A 23,487-nucleotide genomic window follows, 5' to 3' on the forward strand; every position below is an offset into this window, starting at 1 on the left:
CCCACGAGAGGGCAAAACAGGGTCTGTGTTTAGAACAAGGTCAGCGACGCCAGAGTGGAGGAGATGGGAGGGGCACACGATGGGGGATATGTGTTTTCCTCCGATTAGCCACGCACCGCCGCCGAGGGTGGCTGCCTCTTTGCACTTGGCATAATAGAGGAGGAAGCCTTCTCTGTGGTTTCTCGAACAAGCACATCACGATAAACTGGGTGGTGTCCTTGGCTGTGATTCTATCTGTGGGCTAGTAATTTAGGCTGTGGGACATTCCCATCAGAACAATGCCATTTTTAGAGGAGAAAAGTCATGGTTTTATTAGCATAAGTGACACACACACGCACACGCACGTAGACACAATGCATTGTTTCAGCCTCTGGCTGATTTCTGGTCCTGCGCTATCTCCTTAATCCAAAGCAGCACTTGGCCCTACAGGAGGGAGCCGCGGGGTCCCTGGCTCAGCCTCTGATGATGACTACTGGGGCTTTTCATCCCAATTGACTTTATTTATTCATAAGCAGAACGCACACTCAAGGTTCTGTGGGCCCTGTCCCGGTCACATCCCCCTTGCCTTCAGTTTTCTTTTATTTCTTTGTTTCCCTTCTCTCCCTTGCCGGTCCTCTGAGCAAACTGGTGAGTTCCTCGGGGCCCCTTTTTCTTTCCCCAAACACATACCAGCACGCGTGCGCGCGCACACACACACACACACACACACACACAGAAACACAGTCTGGAGGGCCTTGGCCTAGATCTTTGTTGGAAAGTGGCTTTTGAGAAAATCAGAGAAAACCCACTTAGGTCACGGTCAAGAGAATCCCTGGGGCCAGCAGAGCTGTTCAGCCAAATCTGGGACGAATGATCACTCAGAAAGAGGCTGCTTGGGGGGCGTCTGGGTGGTTCAGGCAGTTAAGTGTCTGACTTCGGCTCAGGTCACAATCTCGCGGTTTGTGGGTTTGAGCCCTGCATCGGGCGCTGGGTTGACAGCTCAGAGCCCGGAGCCTGCTTCGGATTCTGTGTTTCCTTCTCTCTTGGCCCCTCCCCCACTTGCACTCTGTTTCTCTCTCCAAAATAAATAAACATTAAAAAAATAAATAATTAAATAAAAGAGAGAGGAACAGGCTGCTTGCTCGGAACATCATTGAGAAGGATTCTGGGGGCACATCTCGATCTTGTGGGGGGAAGAACTCAGGGATGTATCAGGAAGGTGTGACGGGTGGACGAGAAGGAGTATTACCCTATGGGCTTAACACAGAAACGGTTTCTTGGGAGGCTAACAGTGAGATGCTGTTAGCTGTTAACATCCTGGCTCGAATCAAATTATTGGATTAGCTGCCCATCAGGGCTCCAAAGAAATACAGTCACAGAATTGGTGAAATTTCTTTGGGGCTGAGTCTCCCTTTTTTTTTTTTTTTTTTTTTTTGCTTTGTTTTTAGGTGAGGTGCAATTCACATAACATGCAATGTACAACTTTCATTCTAACCATTTTAAGGTGTATAATCCAGCGGCTTTTAGTATCCTCACAAGGTTGTACACCTATCACCACTCTCTAACTCCGGAATTTTTCCATCACCCCCAAAAGAAAACCTGTACCCATTCAGCATTCTCACCTAATTCTCGAATTCGTGCCCTCTGCTCCTGGCGGCCGCTAATCTGCTTCCTGTCTCCATGGATTTGCCCATCCGGGGCAATATTTGTCCTTTTGCATCTGGCTTCTTTCACTCAGTGTAATGTTTTTAAGGGTCATCCGTGTCATAGCAGGTGTCCGTTCTTCACTCTTTTTTACGGTCAAATAATATTCCATTGTATGGATATAACCTATTTCGTGTTATTCCCCCCTCAGTTGACGGAGGTGTGGATTGCTTCCACTTTTTGGCTAATGCGGAGAGCGCTGCTCTGAAGGTTCACGTACAAGTTTTTGTGTGAACACACATTTTCAACTCTCGGGCAGAGAGGTGAGTTTCTCCCCCCATCTTTGGTGATGACAGATCCATCAGAAACTGTCTGGTAGGTGAGTTTTGTTAAGAAGAAAAGGGCAGGAATTCGGTGCTGCCCGGATGAGGGCGGTCTGGGAGGGAAAGGACAAAGTGTCTCTGGAAAGGAGAACAAGAGAGGGAGGAGACGGTGCCAGACGGGATGCCAATAACCTTGAGCTTTGGTGGGTGGAAGAAAAAGGGGGTTTGTTCTGAATTTATAAAATGGCTGCTGATATTTTTCTGTTTTTTTTTTTGTTTGGTTTTGTTTTGTTTTACAACGAAAGGAAAGATGTCTGGTGGGGATGATAAGGTGGGTTAGCAGAAAAGCAAAAACGGTTATGGCTTCGGCTGTGTCGTAGGGGGAAGTCCTGGGCTTAAATGCGAGATCAACTGGTTAGTGAGCGAAGGACCCAAGTCAACAGTTTGTCCTTCGCTCTCTTCCAGGGTGTCATCAGAACATAACACGCGTTGCTTTGCGGTGGTTGTTGGTGTTCGAATCTGTCCTCGCTAGCGGGCCGCGTGCGCCGCCTGGGGGTGGGGCTTGTGTTGCAGTCATCTCTGTGTCCCCAGGATACAGCGCAGTGTTGAGACTTGTTGACCAGAGGCACCGGAAGCGGAAGCCCTGTGCTCTTCCTGGTTCTCCGCTCCTTCTCATTTTGCGGCAGCTTTTAGCGGCAGAGTCGGGCCTCAAGGCCAGTGTCCAGGCCCCAGAGATCTATTACCAGGCCCTCTGCGATAATCCCCACCGTAGTGTTATTATGGAAATCTCTGGAAGCTGAGGGAAAGAGGAAGCTTTCTTCAGTTCAGAGCCTAAGGTCAGTCTGGCTCCTTTCCGTTGGGGTCTCAAGTGTATCCTGAACACCGGGACGCCTTCTGGTATGTTGTCCAGGTCCCAAGTGGAGGTCGTCTGGAACCAGGGTCTTGGGGGAACTTTGTCCTTCAGCACGGGACCTGACAATGATGGGGGGCAGGAAGAGGTGATGGGGTTTTCGAGGGGCTCTGAGACAATTCCTTGTGTATCTTGTCTTGTTCTTCCTGGGGACTTGTACTTGCTCCTGAGCACATACTCGAGGCAAAGCAGGAAAGGTCTCATATCGGTTCTCCTGTGCCTCAGTACTTGAGGGCAGCCTGCCAATGGCAGATGGCAGGTACCCAGGCCAGCGCGTGGAGGGTCTGTCGGCGAGTGCAGAAAAAGAGGTGCGGGGAGATCATGCCTAGGGTGTGGACCCTGGCGTGGGCTTTGTTATCTGTCTTCTGTCGCCAGGTTCCGCTCAGCGTTCCGCTCCCTGGCCTGGGAACAGCTTGACTTCCTCTGGCTCATTCTCTCCTCACTCCGGTGCCAGTGACATTCACAGAGTCTAGAGTGTAGATTGGTAAGCTCAGCGTCAGATGACGGCCATATTGTCAGCCACTCGATTCCTCCTGATTTTGAAGCGGTTTCCGCACAACCTAAGAGCAAAGCCAGATGGCCTTCTCACGCCTCTTCTTTCCCATCTTTGCTGAAGGGGAGTCCCTCCTCAATCCTCTGGGGTGGCATCTTTGGCCCCAAGAGGCTCGGTGGGGGGTGTGTGGAAGCACATGGGCATGACGGGGGGACAATAGTGCAGGAGGGGAACAACGCGCGATACGACAGCACTGGCAATTTCTGAGGCAGCCTACTCGTGCGAGTGAGTGGGAGCTCTCAAATGGGAAGAGGGAGCTGGATTACCAGAGCCTTCTTCTGTCGTGACTCAGATTGGGTTCTCCTTTATGGTGGGAAATCGATGAGAATCTGATTTTCTTTTTCTTTCTTTTTTTTTTAAATTTTTGCATTTTATTTAAATCAAGTTAGTTAACACACAGTGTCATCACGATTTCAGGAGTAGAATTTAGTGACCCGTCGCTTCCACATGACAGCCAATGCTCATCCCAACAAGTGCCCTCCTTTGCGCCCGTCCCCCATCTAGCCCATCCCCCCACGTGGCAACCCTCTGTTCTCTGTACTTAAGAGTCTCTTATGGTTGGGGTGCCCGGGTGGCTCAGTCGGTTAAGCGTCTGACTCTTGGTTTTGGCTCAGGTCATGGTCTCATGACCACATGGCATTGTGGGTTTGAGCCCCGCATCAGGCTCTGCACGTACAGCGTGGAGTTGCCTTGGGATTCTCTCTCTCTCCCTCTCTCTCTGCCCCTCCCCAACTCGCGCAGTCTCTGTCTCTCTTAAAATACATACACTTAAGAAATTTTTTAAAGTATTTATTTATTTTTGAGAGAGAGAGACAGAGAGAGACAGAGTGCGAGCAGAAGAGGGACAGAGGGAGAGGGGGACACAGAATCTGAAGCAGGCTCCAGGCTCTGAGCTGTCAGCACAGAGCCCGACACGGGACTGGAACTCACGAACTGCAAGATACCTGAGCCGAAGTCAGACGTTTAACCGACTGAGCCATCCACGCACCCCAAATAAATAAACTTAAAAAAAAGTCTCGTGGTTTGACTCCCTCTCCGTTTTTATCTTACTTTTCCTTCCTTCCCCCTATGTTCATCTGTTTTGTATCTTAAATCCCACATACGAGCGAAATCATCTGATATTTGTCTTTCTCTGACTGACTTATTTCGCTTAGCGTAATACACTCTGGTTCCAGCCATGCAGTTGCAAATGGCAAGATTTCATTCTTTTTGATGGCTGAGTAATACTCCATTGTGTGTGTGTGTGTGTGTGTGTGTGTGTGTGTGTTTTGAGAGAGAGAGAGACAGACTGTGAGTAGGGGAGGGGCAGAGAGAGAGGGAGACACAGGATCTAAAGCAGGTTCCAGGCTCCCAGCTGTCAGCACAGAGCCTGACTCGGGGCTCGAACTCACAGACCGTGAGATCATGACCCGAGCCAAAGTCGGACGCTTAACCGACTGAGCCACCCAGGCGCCCCTATACCACATCTCCTTTATCCATTCATCCGTCGATGGCCATCTGGGCTCTTTCCATACTTTGGCCATTGTTGCTAGTGCTGTTATACATGTGGGGGTGTGTGTGCTCCTTCGAATCGGTATTTTTGCATCCTTTGGCTAAATACCTAGTAGCGCTATGGCCGGGTCGTAGGGTAGGTCTATTTTTAATTTTTTGAGGAACCGAGGAAGCTGATTTCCAAAGCGGGCTCTCTGGCTGGTGAAACAGGTTGTGTAACGAGAGCTTCCGAGAGAGGGCACAGTCTGGGGGTTGGCCTAGGTCCCCTGAGAAGGTTGTAGGGAGGGTTGGTGAGGGTCATCCTGTCGGATCTTCAGACCAGAGGTAGCAGCCAGAAACCGTTTGCCAAATAGCTGCCGGGGGTCGCATCAGCGAGAATGGAGGATGACAATGGGAAGGGTCCTTACCACTGAACCTGTTTGGTCACTGTCTTCCCACGAGCCACTGTTTTGTGGCCTTGTTTGGTCCCATTTCCGGTAGATCACGACCCCTCTTCCCCCACCCTGAGATGTGAGGTGGAAATAGACACCTCCCCCCATCTCACCCCTGTGACCAGCACACTCACCTGCACCAGGTCAGGCGTGAGGCGCTTGGCCTGCAGCCATTTCTGGAACCTTCCTGTTTTCCGCAGGATGCGCTCGATGCTGCAGGTCTTTGGGGCTGCCGCAGAGGCACAGATTCTCCTGTCCGAGATGTCACTTTCCTGTTTGCTGACCAGCCTCGAGATCTCCACAGGGCGCCAGGTTTTGGAATCATCTGAGTAATTTGCAGGGTAAGAAGGTAGGGGGTCGGGAGGCAGTCCGACGCGGGAGGCCAGCCGGCTGTCAAACCTGGAAGAACAGCCCTTTTAGGCTCTGCCTGGAGCCAGAGAGATGGAGGGGGGGCCGAGGAGGGACTAGCTGTACCTGCCAGAGCCAGCAGAGCCTGGGGACAGGGAGACAGGAGACAACACCCAGCCTGCTCCATTTCTCATTACACGGGGGCGCTCCAAACTCTGCGAGAACACTACTTTCCTTTCCTCAAACTCAGGAGGTAAATATGTGAGGCCAGAAGAGGTGACATAGATGTATGCCAGATGCAAACTTTCTCCTTTTCATGCAGCTGGCACGGAAGGACTAACCATGGCTTTCCGAACTTCCTCTCCAGGTAAAGACAGCAGCTTTATACATGCCGGTCCCTTAGGATTCTCTTAATACCCCCTCCCCACTTCACAGATGGGAAAACTGAGGCTTCTCGAGCTCACGTACCTTGCCCAAGGTCAGGCAATACGTTGCCAGGCAGAGGGGCAAACCCAGGGCCCTCTGTCAGAAAACCCCAGGGTCTTTCCCCTTCCCTACACCAGTTCTAGAAACAACCTGCCCTCTGACCAATGGCTGGGTCTTGGAAGCATAGTTCGTGAAGAGGCTTCTCGGCCTTCACTCGGATGAGCGCGGCTCTCCATATCCCTCCCCAAGAGGCCCCATCAATTTTGCTTTCAGTTGAAAGATTTAAGTCATCCGTACCAACCAAGTCACAGGGAGCGGCGGCTGCTAAATGGTCACCAAACCCAAAAGCCATCTGGGATCCAGGAAGTGTGTAATTCCAGGGGAGAGGCACTGGCCTACGACCTTGACCCTTTTCTCCAGTCATTCTTCTAGCTGTGTGCCAACATTTCCATTAGGGAAGAATATTAAATCTTCTTCCGATTTATGTATGAAAAATTACCAAGGCGCTATCTACTTTCATGATTAGTAACATTTGGCTTGTAAGATCTGCTCTATATTTAATTGAAGGAAGAATCTTTAACTTCTTGCTATCAGACATTATGGGACAACCTCTTTCTCCATCCCTCTCTCTCTGTCCCTTCCCAGCTTGTGCTGTCTCTGGCTCTCTCGAATCACTAAATAAACTTAAAAAAAAAAAAAAAGTATATTAAGAAAAAAGATGAAACCTTGTAAACTAGCAATGAGTCCATTGCACTGGCATTTTCAGGACAGCCACTGGAAATGATCCTCCCCTGTGACAGGATAAGGAAGGGCAGAGGGCACCCAGGCAGGGCCGTCCGCGTGTTTCCTGTAGCTGCTTTTGCTCATGGGGTTCAACCCCCTGGAAGGCCTAAGATAGCCATAATAGCAACACACATGTATGAAACAAGCATGCCAGTCACTGCTAAACGCTTGGTGTGTATTAATTCAGTAAACCTTGCAGCAAGCCTATGAAGTCGGTACTGTTATTAGCCGTACGGATGAGGAAACTGAGGCACGGAGAAATCAAGTAATTTGTCCGAAGTCCTTCCTACAACCAGAAATTGAAGGAAGCGGCATTCAAGGCTCCAGAGCTCGCAACCTCAACCGCTTTGCCGTTGCTTAGTCCTCTGTCATCCTTTTTATGAGTTAGCTTTGGGGACCAGATCGGGAACATTATTAGGGGGTGTAGCTAGCAGGGTCCTTCATGACAGGTGACCTGTAATGGACACGTGGTACACATTCAGGGGTGGCCCTCAAGGCATCCCGTTAAGAACCAACTGAGAACAAATAAAGAGGTTTACAGGCCGCTTTCCCCCCTTCCGAAGTGGTACTAAATTTACGGCATGGAAAGGAAAACATGTATATTCTTACAACTTTGAATCCCTACTTTACTGAGCAGAAGAGTGTCAGTGAGAAAATACGGTCTTCCCCTTCACTAACATGTTAAAAATCCCAGAATTTGGAAACCTGCAAAACAGACGCAGCATCCTTTTTTTTTTCTTTAAGAGAGAGAGCGCGCGTGCATGTGTGAGTGGGGGAGGGGGCAGAGGGAGACAGAGGCACAGAGAGAGACAGAAAGGGGGAGAGAGAATCCGAAGCAGGCTCCATGCTCAGCACGGAGCCCAACACAGGGCTCGATCCCACCACCCCGGGATCATGACCGGAGCCCAAATCAAGAGCCGGATGTTCAACCGACTGAGCCACTCAGGCGCCACCCCCCCCCCCAAAGGCAGCCTTTTAATCTTCCTTCTGAACTGAGATCATGAAAGATACACAAGCAGTATCACAGCTTCCGCAGCTGGAAGCAAGCAGAAAGGTCGTGTGGTCCAATCCCCACGAGCCCCTCAACCTGGAGAGCAGGGTGGAGGTGCGGAGGAGAGCAACAGTGTTGCAATGAGAATAAAACACTTCCTTCTAGGGCATGACCCTCAGGCTTCCGTCCAGTCGAACGCCAAGTGGGTAGACATGCCTTCCTAAATATTTCTTCCCTGTCTTTCCTCATCTCCATTCGCCAGGTCTGCACAGAACCCTCAAAGCATCCGGCGTCTTCCCAAAGCTCAAAGGACGCAGCTTGCACGCCTTAGGTGTATGGATGGATAGTTGAGTGGAGGGATACGTGGAGGGCTGGCTGGCTGCAGAGTGGTGGCTGGGTGGAAGAATGCATGGATGGATGCCCGAATGAATGGGTAAATGGAAGGATGGGTGCATGTTCGGACTATTAAATGTGTAGACGGAAGCTTTGGTCGTAAGCTCTGGGGCCCTGCAGCTCTCAAGACTTCCGAGGTGAAAGAGACAGGTGAGGGCAGGGGAGAAGAGAAGGCAAGGTCGCGCCTAATGATTTACTGATTTTACCGTGAGCCCTCCGCTACTCAGAAGTATTTAAAACATCCCTTAAGACGTGGGGAGTGGGGGGCAGGGACGTAAGGCCAAGCGAGTACATTAAGGAAGGGCAAAGTAAAGCATCTGTCTTGGTAGGAGCCCAGGAATCCGTAGGAGCGATTCTGATCAGAAATAGTGCTACTAAGTACCCCACCTTCTTCCCCCCACCCCCCAACCCCCACCTATTACCTGCACATACACCAATACGGATCAGTCAGTTCCTGGTACATCTTGCCTCTGGCTGTGATATCACTTGGGATTTCACAGATAGGTATGTTTGCAGGAGGAAGAGTGCGTCAATCAGGTTTACTCTTTCTTTTTTTTTTTTTTTTCTGGCTTCCCTTAACTTTTTCATTTAGGATTTGAAAGTCCACATGGAATGCATGGGAAAACTGGTACCGAAAACATGGAAACGTCCAAAGGTTAATGGGTGAGTATGGGAAGCATCTGATTGATTTATCGTTAGCATTCTTGCCAAAGAGAAGATAAGGGATAGAAGGAAACATGACCTTCATCTACGAATTACGCGTCTTCAGCTTCCCAGGCTCGCTCTCGGCTGCTGAACAAACATTATCCAATTCGTACAGAGGACCTGGCCTGGAATGTTAATGCTTGCCTGGTGAGGGCATTTCAGTCAAACATCTGCGAGTTTGGGAGGGGCTTTTTCCTAAGGTATCATCGTCATAATTTTTATTATTTTTATGATTAAAAAAATTTTTAATGGTTATTTATTTTTGAGAGAGAGAGAGAGAGATATATAGAGTGTGAGTGGGGAGGGGCAGAGAGAGAGGGAGGCACAGAATCGGAAGCAGGCTCCAGGCTCTGAGCTGTCAGCACAGAGCCCGACGTGGGGCTCGAACCCACGAACTGCAAGATCGTGACCTGAGCCAAAGTCGGATGCTTAACTGAATGAGCCACCCAGGCCCCACATCATCATAATAATTGTTAAAAGCGGGAAAATATTTGGAGATGAACGAGGCGAATGAACACACCATTTAGAGAGAGAGGCAAACGATGTGAACTTGTAGACGATTTAGCGAACGAGAAATAGAAACAGCCAGTAAGCCCGAAAAAAAAAAAAAAGGCTCGACTCAGAAGAAATACATACTAAAAGTACAAATATTAAATATTTGTGAGTGTGCAATCAATGAGCTCCAGAGGCAGAAGTCTCTGTTTGGAGATACATACATATATAAAATCTCTTTAAAATGTGCTGTATTTTTTGACCCAGAAATTCCACCCTTGGGAATGTGTCATGGGAATTTATCACTGATATGCACAAAAAGCCAGCAACAGCAATGTTCAACATAACGTTTTAGAAGACTAAAAAACAAAAAAAAACATAGTTGTCTCATAGTATGGGTTGGTTCAATAAATTATGCTTGACTGATGCAATCGAATACCACAAAGCCATTAAAAATCTAATTGTGGATACATCATTTGCAAATATCTTCTCCCATTTAGTGGATTGTTTTGTTTTGTTTTGTTTTGTTGATGGTCTCCTTCGCTGTGCAAAGGCTTTCTATTTTGGTGCAGTCCCAATAGTTTAATTTCACTTTTGTTTTCCTCGCCAAAGGAGACATAGCTAGAAAAATGTCTCTGTGGCTGATGTCAAAGACAAGAGTTAATAATGTGAAAAGGGCGTTCCGGACACATTGCTAAAGAAAAGTTTGCAGAAGGGTGTACATAGGATGATCGCAGTTGTGTGGAAAGAATGTTAAATCCATACTTGGAAAAAAGGTGGCAAGGACACTCACAAGATGTTAACTAAGGGACATTCCTCTTGGCGGAGGAATTGTACGTGATTTTTATTTTGTGCTTTCTACTATCAATATTGCCAGAAGATTCTAAAATCAACAGGCATGACTTTTAAAATAAGGAACCAGTTGCTTAAATTGTGAAGAATATAAACGAGACCCACTCGCTGCCTCTCTCTGCTTCTTTGTGCTTGAGGAATATGCCTTCTCAAGGCAGAGAGCCCTCAACCCCAGCCTGCCCGCCCCACCCCCCACCCCCCATGCTTTCCTGCGTGTATCTGCACATATCCCTTTCAGGCACACGTAGAAAATAAATTCCGAGGGAGCTGAAGTGATATCCTGAACTTGAATGGATGAACACAAACCTATTTGGGGAAATGCTTCCCGAATTTGGCTAATACCTGCCTGCTGAGAAAAACTTCATTTACTGCCACTTGGTGAAGAGTCAACTGTAAGATTCATATACTCTTGTTTACTTACCTGGGAGTCCCCTTTAGTCGAATCCCATAATTTCCCTCCCTCCTCTCTGAAAATATGTCCATATTCTCCCTGCCTCCTTTCTCTAGGGAATCAGCCCCATGTCGCCTTTGTTCTTGGTCCTCTCCATCCTGTCTCTTAGGGGGAATCTATCTTTTTTTTTTTTTTAAATGTTTTATTTACTTTTGAGAGAGAGCGCATGAGTGGGGGAAGGGCAGAAAGAGAGGGGGACAGAGGATCCCAAGTGGGTTCTGCGCTGACAGCAGCGAGCCCGAAGCGGGGCACGAACCCACAAACCGTGAGATCGTGACTTGAGCTGAAGTCACCAGTTCCCCCTGCGTGCTGCTTTCCATGAGATTCTTCCCTAACACAAGGCACGTCTTGTGCCTACCCCCTAAACTCCTTCACCATCGTCTGCAAGAGCTCCCGCAGTTGGGAAGGTCTTTGAATGTTTTACCATTTGAAATGCCTTTAAAAGGGGCCTGATGGGAAAAGTCCACATCAATACAGTATCTGTCATCTCACAAAAGAAGTTCCCCATTTTTGATCGATGTTTTCTATTTGTTATATCTGTTTGGTACCTTAGTGGAATCATCCAATATGTCTTTGGTTAATACAGATTGGAAATCAAATTGTTGTAAATGAATGCCTTCTGCTAACCCTAAGATAGGTCCTTGGGGGAGGGCTGAGGAGCAAAGGCCTATTACGAAGTGTCTTTGGTATCGAAGGGGCAGGGAAACACTGGCCCACAGGTGAAGGTCCCAATTCCTTGGCACGGCATTCAAGGTCCCTGCCCCATCTGACTCTTCAAATCTCCTCCTTCTGCCACACATGCCCCATGTTCCAGCCCCTAAGTGCTTCTCACCTCTTCCCACACTCTGGGCCATTGTTTTGCTGGTCCTTCTACCTCAAACCCTTCTCCTGAATTTCAGCTGATCCTTTAAAGGCCTTTCTCCGAATACTTTCCCCTGGAGAAGCCCTTCCCCCGTCCCCATTTTACAGTTCCCTTCTGGCCTGCATCAGACCAGGTCATATTACTGTTATTTGTAACGCGGCTCCCTCCTCCTGCACCCCTGGAGGGCCATGGCCAGAGTTCTAGGGATGTCCCTAGAGTACCTGCTGGCTCTTGGTTGCGGGAAAGACTCACTGACCATGTGCTGACAGTGTGATACCTCTCATCCTTGGGTGAGATCCCCGTGCACCGCCATTTACTAAGCTTGGCTTTTCCTCTGGATCCGAAAATTGGTTCAGGAACTTGAGAGCAAACTGCCCTGATCTGAATCCCAGATCTGCCACTTACTAGGTGGTGACCTTGGGCGAGTCACTGAATCTTGCTGTGTCTCAGCTCATTATCTGAACAATGAGTTGCAACACATTAACTTCCAGGATGGTGACGAGGGGTAAATAAAACTAACTTGGTGGCGCCTGGGTGGCTCAGTCAGTTAAGCGTCCGACTCTTGATTTCAGCTCAGGTCGTGATCTCACGGCTCCTGGGATTGAGCCCCAAGTCAGGCTCTCCACTGACGGTGCTTGGGATTCTCTCTCCCATTCTCTCTGCCCCTCCCCTGCTCACACGCGCACCGTCTCTCTGTCTCTCTGTCTCTCTCTCTCTGTCTCTCAAAATAAATAAATAAACATAAAAAATAGCTTTAAAATGTCTGTCACGTAGTAGGCCTTCTAGCAATTTTATTTCCCTCTTTTTATGAGAAACGAACTTGGTAAACTCCATAATCCCAGGCTACTCCATCCGTGGGAAGGAACACTTTAAGCTCCCACCTCAAAAGAAAACTTGGAAGTCAGCACCTAGGGTTAGAATTCAGCTTCATACCTTCTCCCCCTCTGCACCCCAACTTCAACCGATCACCACTATGATTCGATGGCTGTGCCTCAGCTCCCACCCATCAATTACATCCTGACTCCTTTTCAGTAAACCCCTGGATATCATCACATGAAGGGAACGGAATTTTCCCCTCCGCGTTAGCTAATGGAGATTCTAACCTTATTTCTTCTTTAAAGAACTTCTTGCAAATGGATGTCCCGATGCAGGCATTGCATTTATCAAGACCGAGGAAAGTCCTTCCAAAATTGTAGCTGGTTCTGATTCGGGGCACCAGAGAAGGAGAGGGAGAAGCCAGCGAGGAAACGCAACAGCTCAGGGCTGAGACCCACAGCAGCAGGTGCAGCCGGCCCGGGCAGAGGCTGGCAGCCGTAGGCCCCAGCTGGGGTTCCATCTCAGGCTCAGGATTCCGGCCACAGCCTTCAGCTGCCCACTCAAGGCTGCGCAGGGGTTAGGTCTTGGCAAAAGACAGGGGGCTGGCTTCAGGGCGCTGAGCCCATCCCAGGCTCCCCGGTTCCTGTCGGAGGATGCTAAGAAGCTTGGGGCGAACGGGGCTGGGGAGGAGGTGAGGAAGTCCATGGAGGATGCTGATAACACAGTTTCCAGAGTTACTCTTCCTTTGTCTGGGGCGGCTGCCGCAGGCTGGGGAAGGGCTGACTGGCAGATTTCGGGAAGGACAATGGTCAGGGCTTTCCCTGTGCGGTCCTTTTGACAAACACAGGATATCCTGGCTGGGCAGGAAAGGTCCATGCAGGATGTGTGTCCCACCTGGGTTCCACCTGGGAGTTTCAAAGGATCCTGAAGGCCTCCGCCCTCCACTATTTCAGTTCTGAGTACATCTGTCCCTATGGATCATGCACGCACACACACACACACACACACACACACACCCCAATTACATCTGTCCCAATGGATCTCACACACACACACACACACACACACCAATTACATCTGTCCCAATGGATCACACACACACACACACATACACACCCCAATTACATCTGTCCCAATGGATCTCACACACACACACACATACACACCCCAATTACATCTGTCCCAATGGATCTCACACACACACACACACATACACACCCCAATTACATCTGTCCCAATGGATCTCACACACACACACACACATACACACACACACCCCAATTACATCTGTCCCTGTGGATCACACATGCACACACACACACACACACACACCAATTACATCTGTCCTTATGGATCACACACACACACATACACACACCCTAATTACATCTGTCCCAATGGATCTCACACACACACACACACACACACACACACCAATTACATCTGTCCTTATGGATCACACACACACACACACACACCAATTACATCTGTCCCTATGGATCACACACACACACACACACGCGCGCGCACGCGCACACACACCCCAATTACATCTGTCCCTATGGATCACACACACACACATACACACACCCCAATTACATCTGTCCCTATGGATCACACACACACACACACACACATACACACACACACACAACTTCCCCTGTCTGCAGCAGATACTTTGGCCTGCCTCTTGACTAGCCAGACCAGCCCCACTTTGACTCTATTTGGCCATGAACTAACCCGAGGTCAGTTTGCTGGCCCTTACGTGGCACATTTAACACTGATTCAAATGGCAAAAACTTTTGGCTGCTTAGGGAATAGAAACACTCAAGTAAGCCCGTGTTTCAGCTCCTCTCCCAGGTCTAAGAAGGGAGGGGAAAGAATCTGGTGGCCTCTGATGTGGTGAGGGAGCACCGGAGAGATTCTTCCGCCTGCCCCCAGCTGTGTCTGTCCCTCTCCCCCGCTGCCAGCGGGTCCCACTTCCCTTCACCATCCTGCCTCGCTTCTCCGTGGCCTGCCTGACTTGGTGGCATTTCCTGCCCCGCGATTGACAGCAAGATAAGGTCCACAGCATGGACCAAATCAGGGAAGGCAGGCTTGGGTTAGGAGAGGGGAGAAAAGGCAGGTAAGACTGGGCCGAGGATGGTCTCAGGAGAATTGAGGAGTTGTGCCAAAAATTGGCAGGAAGAGCAGGTTAATGGCACTTCTCTGATGGTTACACATGCGCTTATTAGCGAACTGTCTATTCTCAGTGAAATGCCTGGTTGTGTGTCTGTTTTTTTCAAGTAGTACAAACTTCAAGTTTGTTTGTTTGTTTGTTTGTTTAGAGAGCATGAGCAGAGGAGGGGGCAGAGAGAGGGGGAGAAAGAATCCCAAGCAGGCTCTGGGAGCCTGACGAGGGGCTCGAAATCATGAGCTGCGAGATCATGACCTGAGCAGAGACCAAGAGTCAGACGCTTCACCGGTGGAGCCACCCAGGGGCCCCTTGTGTTTGTTTCTAATTCTGGAGTCGTGAGAATTCTTTATGTATTCTAGATACTAGTTCTGTGCTGGATATGTGGCTTACAAATATTTTCTCCCAGGTGGCAACTTGTCTTTTGTCTTCTTAAGAGGGCCTTTCGCAGAATCAACGGTTTTTAAAATTTTTATTTATTTACGTATTTTTTAATGCTTACTTATTTTTGAGAGAGAGAGAGAGAGAGACAGAAACAGAGACAGACATAGAGCACGAGAGGCGGAGGGGCGGAGAGAGAGAGAGAGGGAGACACAGAGTCCGAAGCAGGCTCCAAGCTGTGGGCACAGAACCGGACGCAGGGCTCGAACTCACAAACTGCGAGATCGTGACCTGAGTCGAAGTCGGACACTTAACCGACTGAGCCCCGCAGGGGCCCCAAAAGTTTTAAGGTTTTGTATTTTACATGTAAGTCTATGATCCGTTTTGAATTCGTTTTTGTGTAGGATGTGGTTAGGTCAGACAAGGTTCATATTTTTTGCGGTTGAATTGCTTTTGCACCTTTGTCAAAAATGAGTTGTCTGTAATCGTAGGTGGCTGTGTCTGGATTCTCAATTCTGTTCCATTGACCTATGCGTCTGTTCCTCTGTCAATATCACACAGTCTTGATTATTGTAGCTATAGACTGTGTTTTGAAATCGGGTAGGCTGATTCTTCCAACTTGCTTCTTTTTCAAAGTTATTTTAGCCATTCTAGTTCACTTGCTTTTCCATATACATTTTAGAATAATCTTGTCTGTATCTACAAAAAATCTTGCTGGAAGTTTGATAGGGATTGAGTTAAATCTGTATATCAATTTGAGAGGAATTGACTTCTTTTTTTAAAAATTTTTAATGTTTATTTATTTTTGACAGAGAGAGAGAGAGAGAGAGACAGAGCATGAGCAGGGGAGGGGCAGAGAGAGAGGGAGACACAGAATCCGAAGCAGGCTCCAGGCTCCGAGCTGTCAGCACAGAGCCCGACGAGGGGCTCAAACTCACAGACCGCAAGATCATGACCTGAGCCGAAGTCGGACACTCAATCGACTGAGCCACCCAGGCGCCCCCAGAATTGACTTCTTTATTATGTTGAGTCTTCAATTGCATAAACATGTTATGTCTATTTATTTAGATTTTTATTTCTTTCATCAGGATTTTGTAGTTTTCAGCATCTAAGTCCTGTACATTCTTTTTTTTTTTTAATGTTTATTTTTGAGACAGAAAGAGACAGAGCATGAGCAGGGCAGGAGCAGAGAGAGAGGGAGACACAGAATCCAAAGCAGGCTCCAGTCTCTGAGCTGTCAGCACAAAGCCTGACTCGGGGCTCCAACTCATGAACCGTGAGATCACGACCTGAGCTGAAGTCAGACACTTAACCGACTGAGCCACCCAGGCACCCCTAAGTCCTGTACATTCTTTTCTTTTTTATTTTATTTTCTTTTTTTTTTCAGAAAGAGAGAGAGAGAGAGTGCGCAAGCAGGAGGGAGGGGCAGAGGGAGAGAGAGAGAATCTTAAGCGGTCTCTATGCTCATCTTGGAGCCAGATTCGGGGCTTGATCTCACAACCCTGGGATATGACCTGAGTCAAAATCAAGAGTCAGATGCTCAACTGACTAAGTCACCCAGGTGCCCCCTGTACGGTTTTTTTTTTTTTTTTTTTTTTTTTTTTTTTTTAATCTACACTTAGGTATTTTATTTTGGGGAGAACATTTGTAATTAGTGTTGTGTTTATTGATTTTTTATTTTTTAAAAATTCTTTATTTTTTTAATGTTTTTCTTTATTTTGAGAGAAAGAGAGAGAAAGAGAGCACAAGCAGGGAAGGGGCAGAGAGAGAGGGAGAGAGAGTCCCAAGCAGTTTCCATGCTGTCAGTGCAGAGCCTGACATGGGACTCGATCAAAAAATCAAGCGCATTTGAGACAACTCAAGAGGAAAAGGAAACTATATTGTATTCACCCAGGTTGCTACTCTTTCATTGTTCTTTTTTTAAATGTTTATTTATTTTTGAGAGAGACAGAGAGAGACAGAGTGCAAGCGGCCAGGGGGCAGAGAGAGAGGGAAACACAGAATCTGAAGCAAGTTCCAGGCTCTGAGCTGTCAGCACAGAGCCCGATGAGGGGCTCGAACTCACAAACTGAGACCATGACTGGACCTGAAGTCAGACGCTTAACCGACAGAGCCACCCGGGTGCCCCGATCCATTGTTCTTTCTTCCTTCTTGATGATACAAGATTTCTTCTTTTGTCATTTCCTTTCTGCTTAGAGAATTTCCTTCAGTTATTCTTTTAGGGCAAGTCTGTTAGTGACAAATTCTCTTAGTTTTCCTTCATATGAAAATGTTTTATTTGCCCTTTGTTCTTGAAGGATATTTTCTGTGGATACAGAATTCTGTGCTGACAATTCTTTTCTTTTAGCACTTTAAAAATGTTCTGTAGGGGCGCCTGGGTGGCTCAGTCGGCTGAGCGTCCGACTTCAGCTCAGGTCACGATCTCGCGGTTCGTGGGTTCGAGCCCCGCGTCGGGCTCTGTGCTGACAGCTCAGAGCCTGGAGCCTGCTTCCGATTCTGTGTCTCCCTCTCTCTCTGACCCTCCCCCGTTCATGCTCTATCTCTCTCTGTCTCCAAAATAAATAAACGTTAAAAATAATTTAAAAATGTTCTGTTTTCTTTTGGCTCATAGGGTTCCTAATGAGAAATGCACTTTCACTCAAATTGTTCTTTGCCTACAGGTCAGTCTCTGGCTGCTTTCAGTATTTTTTCCTTGTGTTTAGTTTTCAGAACTTTTGTCTGTTAGAGTGGATTTCTTTGGGTTTATTCTGTTGGCAATTCACTCAACTTCTTGAATAAGTAGGTTTATGTCTTTTGTGAAATTTGAAAACTTTTCAGCCATTATTTATTCAAATACTTTTTCAACCCCTCCCTCTTTCTCTTTTCTTATCCACACTCCAATGGCATGTATCTTAGATCTTTTATTGTATTTCCATAGGTCACAAAAGCCATGTTTAATTTTTTCCAGTATATTTTCTCTGTTGTCAGATTGGGTAATTTTTATTGATGTATCTTCAAGTTTACCAATTAGTTTCTTTGTTCTCTCCATTCCATTAAGTCTTTCCAGTAAGTCTTAATTTCAGTTAGCGGATTTTTCAGTTCTAAAATTTCTATTTTGTTCTTTGTATCTTATTTCTTTTCTGGGACTTTCTCTTTGTTTACTCAGTCTTCCTGTTTTTTTTTTTTAAGTTTATTTATTTATTTTGAGAGAGAGAGCATGCAGGAAAGGGAGGGGCAGAGAGAGGGGGAGAGAAAGAATCTCAAGCAGCCTTCGTGTGGTCAGCATGGAGCCAGATGCGGGGCTCGAGCTCATGAACTGTGAGATCATGACCAGAGCCACAGTCGGCCGCTTAACTGACTGAGCCACCCAGGCACCCCTACCGAATGGTGTAAGTTCTTAATATATTTTAGGTACCAACCCTTTATCAGATAAATGATTTACAAATATTTTCTCCCATTCTGTAGGTTGGCTTTTTATTTCGTTAGTGGTTTCCTTTGCTGTGCTGAAGCTTTTTAGTTTGATGTAGTCCCACTGGTTGATCTTTGCCTTCTTTTTTTCCCTTTGCCTTTGCTTTTGGTGTCAGTCCAACAAATCATTGCCAACTGATGTAAAGGAGCTTACCACCCATGGTTTTTTCTAGGAGTCTTAAGGTTTCAGTCTTATGTTCATGACTTTAATCCATTTTGAAGTGAGTGGTGTGTATGGTCTAGGAGAATGGCATACCTTCATGCTTTGGCAGAAGCTGTCCAGTTTTCTCAGCACTATATATTGAATAGACTGTCCTTTTCTCATGTATATCCTTGGCTCTTTGTTGTAAATTAATTGACCTTATATGCACGGGTTTATTTCTGAGCTCTTGATTCTGTTCTATTGGTCCATGCGTCTATCTTTATGCCAGAACCATACTGTTTTGATTACTAGAGCTTTGCAGTGTAGTTGGAAATCAGGAAGTGCGATGCCTCCAACTTCGTTCTTTCTCGGGATTGCTTTGGGCTATTTGTTTTTTGTTTGTTTTGTTTTGTTATTATTAGTTTTTGGTTCCATGCCAATAGTAGGATTTTCTTTTAATTTTTGATGAAAGATGTCATTAGAATTTTGATAGGGATTGCACTGAATCCGTAGATGGCTTTGGGTAGCCTTGACGTTTTAACACTATTAACCCTTGCAGTCCATAAACAGGGGATATCTTGCACTTATTTGTGTGCTCTTCAGTATTTTTCAGAGAAAGTCATAGTTTTCAGCGTACAGATCTATCACTTCCTCGGGTAAATTGATTCCTAAGTACTTTATTTTTGGTACCGTTGTGAATGGTGCTGTTTTCTTTATTTCTTTTTCAGACATTTCATTGTTAGTGTGCAGAAATGCAACTGATTTTTGTATATTGATTTTGGCTTTTTCAAAAAATTTTTAAATGGTATTTAAGTAATCTCAACATCCAATGTGGGGCTTGAACTCACCACTCGGAGATCAAGATTTGCATGGTCTTCTGACTGAGCCAGTTGGGCACCCCTGTGTGTTGATTTTGAATCTGGTAACTCTACTGAATTTTTTGATTAGTTCCAATGTTTTTTGTTGTTGCTGCTGTTGTTATTGAAGTCTTTAGAATGTTCTATATATGAGATTGTATCATCTGCAAACAAAGGTAATTTTGCTTTTTTCCCCCACTTAGGATACCTTCTATTTCTTTTTCTTGCCTGATTGCCCTGACTTTCTTGTACTATGTTGAATAGGAGTGGTGAGAGTCGGTATCCTTGTGTTATTCTTTTTTTAAAAAAAAATGTTTATTTATTTTTGAGAGAGAGTGTGAGAGCATGAGTTGGGAGGGGCAGAGAGAGAGAGGGAGAGAGACAAATCCCAAGCAGACTCCACACTGTCAGTGCAGAGCCTGATGCGGGGCCTGAACCCACAACTGTGAGATCATGACCTGAGCTGAAATCCAGAGTTGAACACTCAACTGACTGAGCCCTCCAGGCGCCCCCCCCATGTGTTTTCTTTTTTTTGTTGTTTTTTGTTGTTATGAGAGAGTATTTGAGTATTTGAGTCTTCTCTCCTTTTTTAACTTAATCTAGCTAAAGGTTTGTAAATTTTATCTCTTCGAAAATGCAGCTCTTAGTTTCACTGATCTTGTCTATTATTTTTTCTAGTGTCTATTTCATTTATTTCTGCTCTGATCTTTGTGGTTTCCTTTCTTCTGCTAAATTTGGGCATAGTTTGTTCTTCTTTTTTCTAGTACCTTGAGGTGCCAAGTTATGGCTGTAAAATTCCCCCTTATAACTGCTTTTGCTGTATCCCATAGGTTTTGCTGTGTTGTGTTTCCATTATTGCTTATTTTGAAATATTTTTTTTTCAACGTTTTTTATTTATTTTTGGGACAGAGAGAGACAGAGCATGAACGGGGGAGGGGCAGAGAGAGAGGGAGACGCAGAATCGGAAACAGGCTCCAGGCTCCGAGCCATCAGCCCAGAGCCTGATGCGGGGCTCGAACTCACAGACCGCGAGATCGTGACCTGGCTGAAGTCGGACGCTTAACCGACTGCGCCACCCAGGCGCCCCTGAAATATTTTTTGATTTCCCTTTTGGTTTCTTCTTTGGCCCACTGGTTTTTCAGGCATGTGTTGTTTAGGTTCTACATGCTTGTAAAATTTCCAGCTTTCCTTTGTTGTTGTTTTCTAGTTTTACACCACGTGGTTAAAGAAGATTGCTATATCTTCTTGATGGATGGATCCCTCTTCTTGACGGATGAATCATTATATAATGACCCTTATTCTTGGTATCATTTTTAACTTAGTGTCTTTTTCTGTCTGATGTAGGTATAGAGCTACCCGGCTGTCTGTTTTCCTCATGCGTGGAATTTATTTGTCCAGCCCTTTGCTTTGAAACTATGTGTGTCCTTAAAGCTTAAGAGTCTTCGGTTGGCCATCATATAGTTGATTCTTGTCCCCCACCCCCGTCCAGCTAGTCTATTTCTTTTGATTGGAGCATTGAATCCCTTTATATTTGGAGTAATTATTCACAGGTTAGGAGTTACGAATGCTGTTTTATTCATATTTTGGGGGAGTGTTTGCAGTTTTCTTGTTCCTTTCTTCCCTTCTTGGTGCCATCCCTTGTGAATTTATGATTTTCCACGGTGCTATGTTTCGATTCCCTCTCTTTGTCTGTTGTGAACCTACTGCAGGTTTTGCCTTGTGGTTATCATGAGGTTTGCATAAAACGTCTTACTGAGGTAACAGTCTGTTTTATGCCAATAACAATTTAACTTTGATCACATTAAAAAGCTCTACCTTTTTACTCCCTCCTTTTATGTTTTTGATGTTGCAATTTATCTCTTTTTACATGACATATCCATTAGCAATTATGGTGGCTATAGTTATTTATTTATTTATTTTAGATTTTGGACTGGTCTATCCCTACATGGCCCAGACTCAGGACTGATCCAAAGGAGCCTGGAGGTCAAGTCATGTAACAGGTGCATAACTCATCCCTGCCCTCAGGCATCAAGCCCTCCCAGCCTACTGAACTGGGCCCATCCTTTCCCAGCAGGCCATCATCCTGAGGCCAGCAATCTTCTGCATACTGCCACTGGCCAGGAGGCCTGAATTATTGTCACCATGAGACCCCACACAGCCCTGAGGTCCCAGAGGGTCCTTCGGGCCTAAGATCCCACCTTGCCTTAGCTACAGTTATTTTTAGTATTCTATCCTTCAACATTTATACTAAAGTCAAGTGGTTAATACACCACCATATTATAACACTAGAGTATTCTGAATTTGTTTTTTTTTTTTATTTTTTACATTTATTTTTTGAGAGACATAGAGAGACAGAGCACAAGTTGGGGAGGGGCAGAGAACGAAGGAGACACAGAATCCGAACCAGGCTCCGGGCTCCGAGCTGTCAGCACAGAGCCCGAGGCAGGGGCTGAACTCACAAACTGTGAGATCATGACCTGAGCCGAAGCCGGACGCTCAACCGACTGAGCCACCCAGGCGCCCCTAGAGTATTCTGAATTTGTATACTTACCTTTACCAGTGTTTGTATTCTTTCTTCCTGCAAAACCTACCAACAGCCTTTTGGGAGTTTCCTTTTAGGTTACAAGCTTATTTTCTCTTTCTGGTTTAAAACATTTTTTTTTTTTTTTTGATTTTTGAAAATACTATTTTAATGTCTTGGAGAAGATCTCTTTGAGTTTGTTTGGTGACCCATGAGCTTGATTAACTTCCCCTGATTTGGGAAGTTCTTGGCCATTATTCCTTTAAATAATCTTTCTTCCCCCTCTCCCTCTCTTCTTCTCCAGAACTGCAATCATTTGCAACTGGTTCCTTTGATGGTATCCCATAGATCCTGTTTTTCATCCTTTTTTCCTTTGTCCTTCTCTGACTGGATAATTTCAAGGTTCCTGTCTTCTAACTCAAAGATTTTTTTTTTTTTTCTGCTTGATTCATTCTGTTGCTGATGCACTCTAGGGCATCCCCTCCTCCATTCCATTCATTGTATTTTTCAGCTCTAGAATTTGTTTTCTTTAAAAAAAATTTTTTTTTAACATGTATTTATTTTTTAGGGACAAAGAGAGACAGACCATGAGCAGGGGAGGGGCAGAGGGAGAGGGAGACACAGAATCCGAAGCAGGCTCCAAGGCATCAGCACAGAGCCTGACGCGGGGCTCGAACTCACGATCTGCGAGATCATGACCTGAGCCGAAGTCAGACGCTCAACCAACGGAGCCACCCAGGCGCCCCTAGAATTTGTTTTCTGAAATGATTTCTATCACTTTGTTGAGCTTCTCATTTTGTTCATGTATTGTTTCTCCTATTTCTTTGAGCTGCTCTTCTGTGTCTTCTTTACCTTAGTGAGTTTCCTTAACATAGCTATTTTGAATTCTCTAGCGGGTAAATTGCAGATCTCCGTGCTTTGGGGATGAGTCACAGATTTGTGATCCTTTGTTGGTGTCATGTTTCCTTGATTTTTCATAGCCCTTGAAGTTTTGCATCCCTGCCTTCACATCTGAAGGAGCGGTCACCTTCTCCGGTCTTTACTAACTGCTCTTGGGAGAGAAATATCCTCTGTCAGCTCTGCTAGAGATTCTGAAGCTTGGATCGATACACCTTCTCCACACCCCTCACTCCCCCTTGCGGCAGAATTCTTAAGCTTGTGCGCCTTCTCTCCATCTTGCAAAGGACCAGAGAGAGTGCTGACAGCCTCACTTCCCCCCCCACCCCCCAAAGGTAGCACTAACGCTCCAGTTTGTGGTCTCTTCCTGGGTCAGTTTTCTGCAGGTGCTCCCTAGTCACCTGCCGAAGCTTGCCCTTGACCCCATCAGGAGCATGCACAGCCAGCCAGCCGCTTAGATTTGAGACTGAGGTGCTCCTAGTGGCTCATAGACAGGCTTCTTCTCGGAAGAGGGATGATGCAGGTAAGGTCAAGCTGTTCCTCTAACTGCCTTCAGGGCATCCAAACTTGTGTGTGTGTATATATATATATATATATATATATATTTTTTTTTTTTTTT

General features: G+C 46.3%; 1 protein-coding gene across 1 annotated transcript in view; it reads right to left on the bottom strand.

Moving 5' to 3' along the window:
• DIPK2B (divergent protein kinase domain 2B) overlaps window positions 1-13,494 on the bottom strand; it is a 46,896-nt gene extending 33,402 nt beyond the window's left edge. Inside the window, exons 1-2 of the mRNA XM_049644593.1 lie at window positions 12,738-13,494; window positions 5,466-5,730 (exon numbers count right to left, since the gene is read on the bottom strand). Of these exons, the coding sequence (XP_049500550.1) occupies window positions 5,466-5,730; window positions 12,738-12,970 (498 nt within the window). The 5' untranslated portion in view covers window positions 12,971-13,494. The remainder of the gene's footprint in view (window positions 1-5,465; window positions 5,731-12,737) is intronic.
• Window positions 13,495-23,487: the final 9,993 nt, after the last annotated feature.

The sequence above is a fragment of the Panthera uncia genome, chromosome X (assembly GCF_023721935.1).
Source record: "Panthera uncia isolate 11264 chromosome X, Puncia_PCG_1.0, whole genome shotgun sequence".
Taxonomy (NCBI): domain Eukaryota; kingdom Metazoa; phylum Chordata; class Mammalia; order Carnivora; family Felidae; genus Panthera; species Panthera uncia.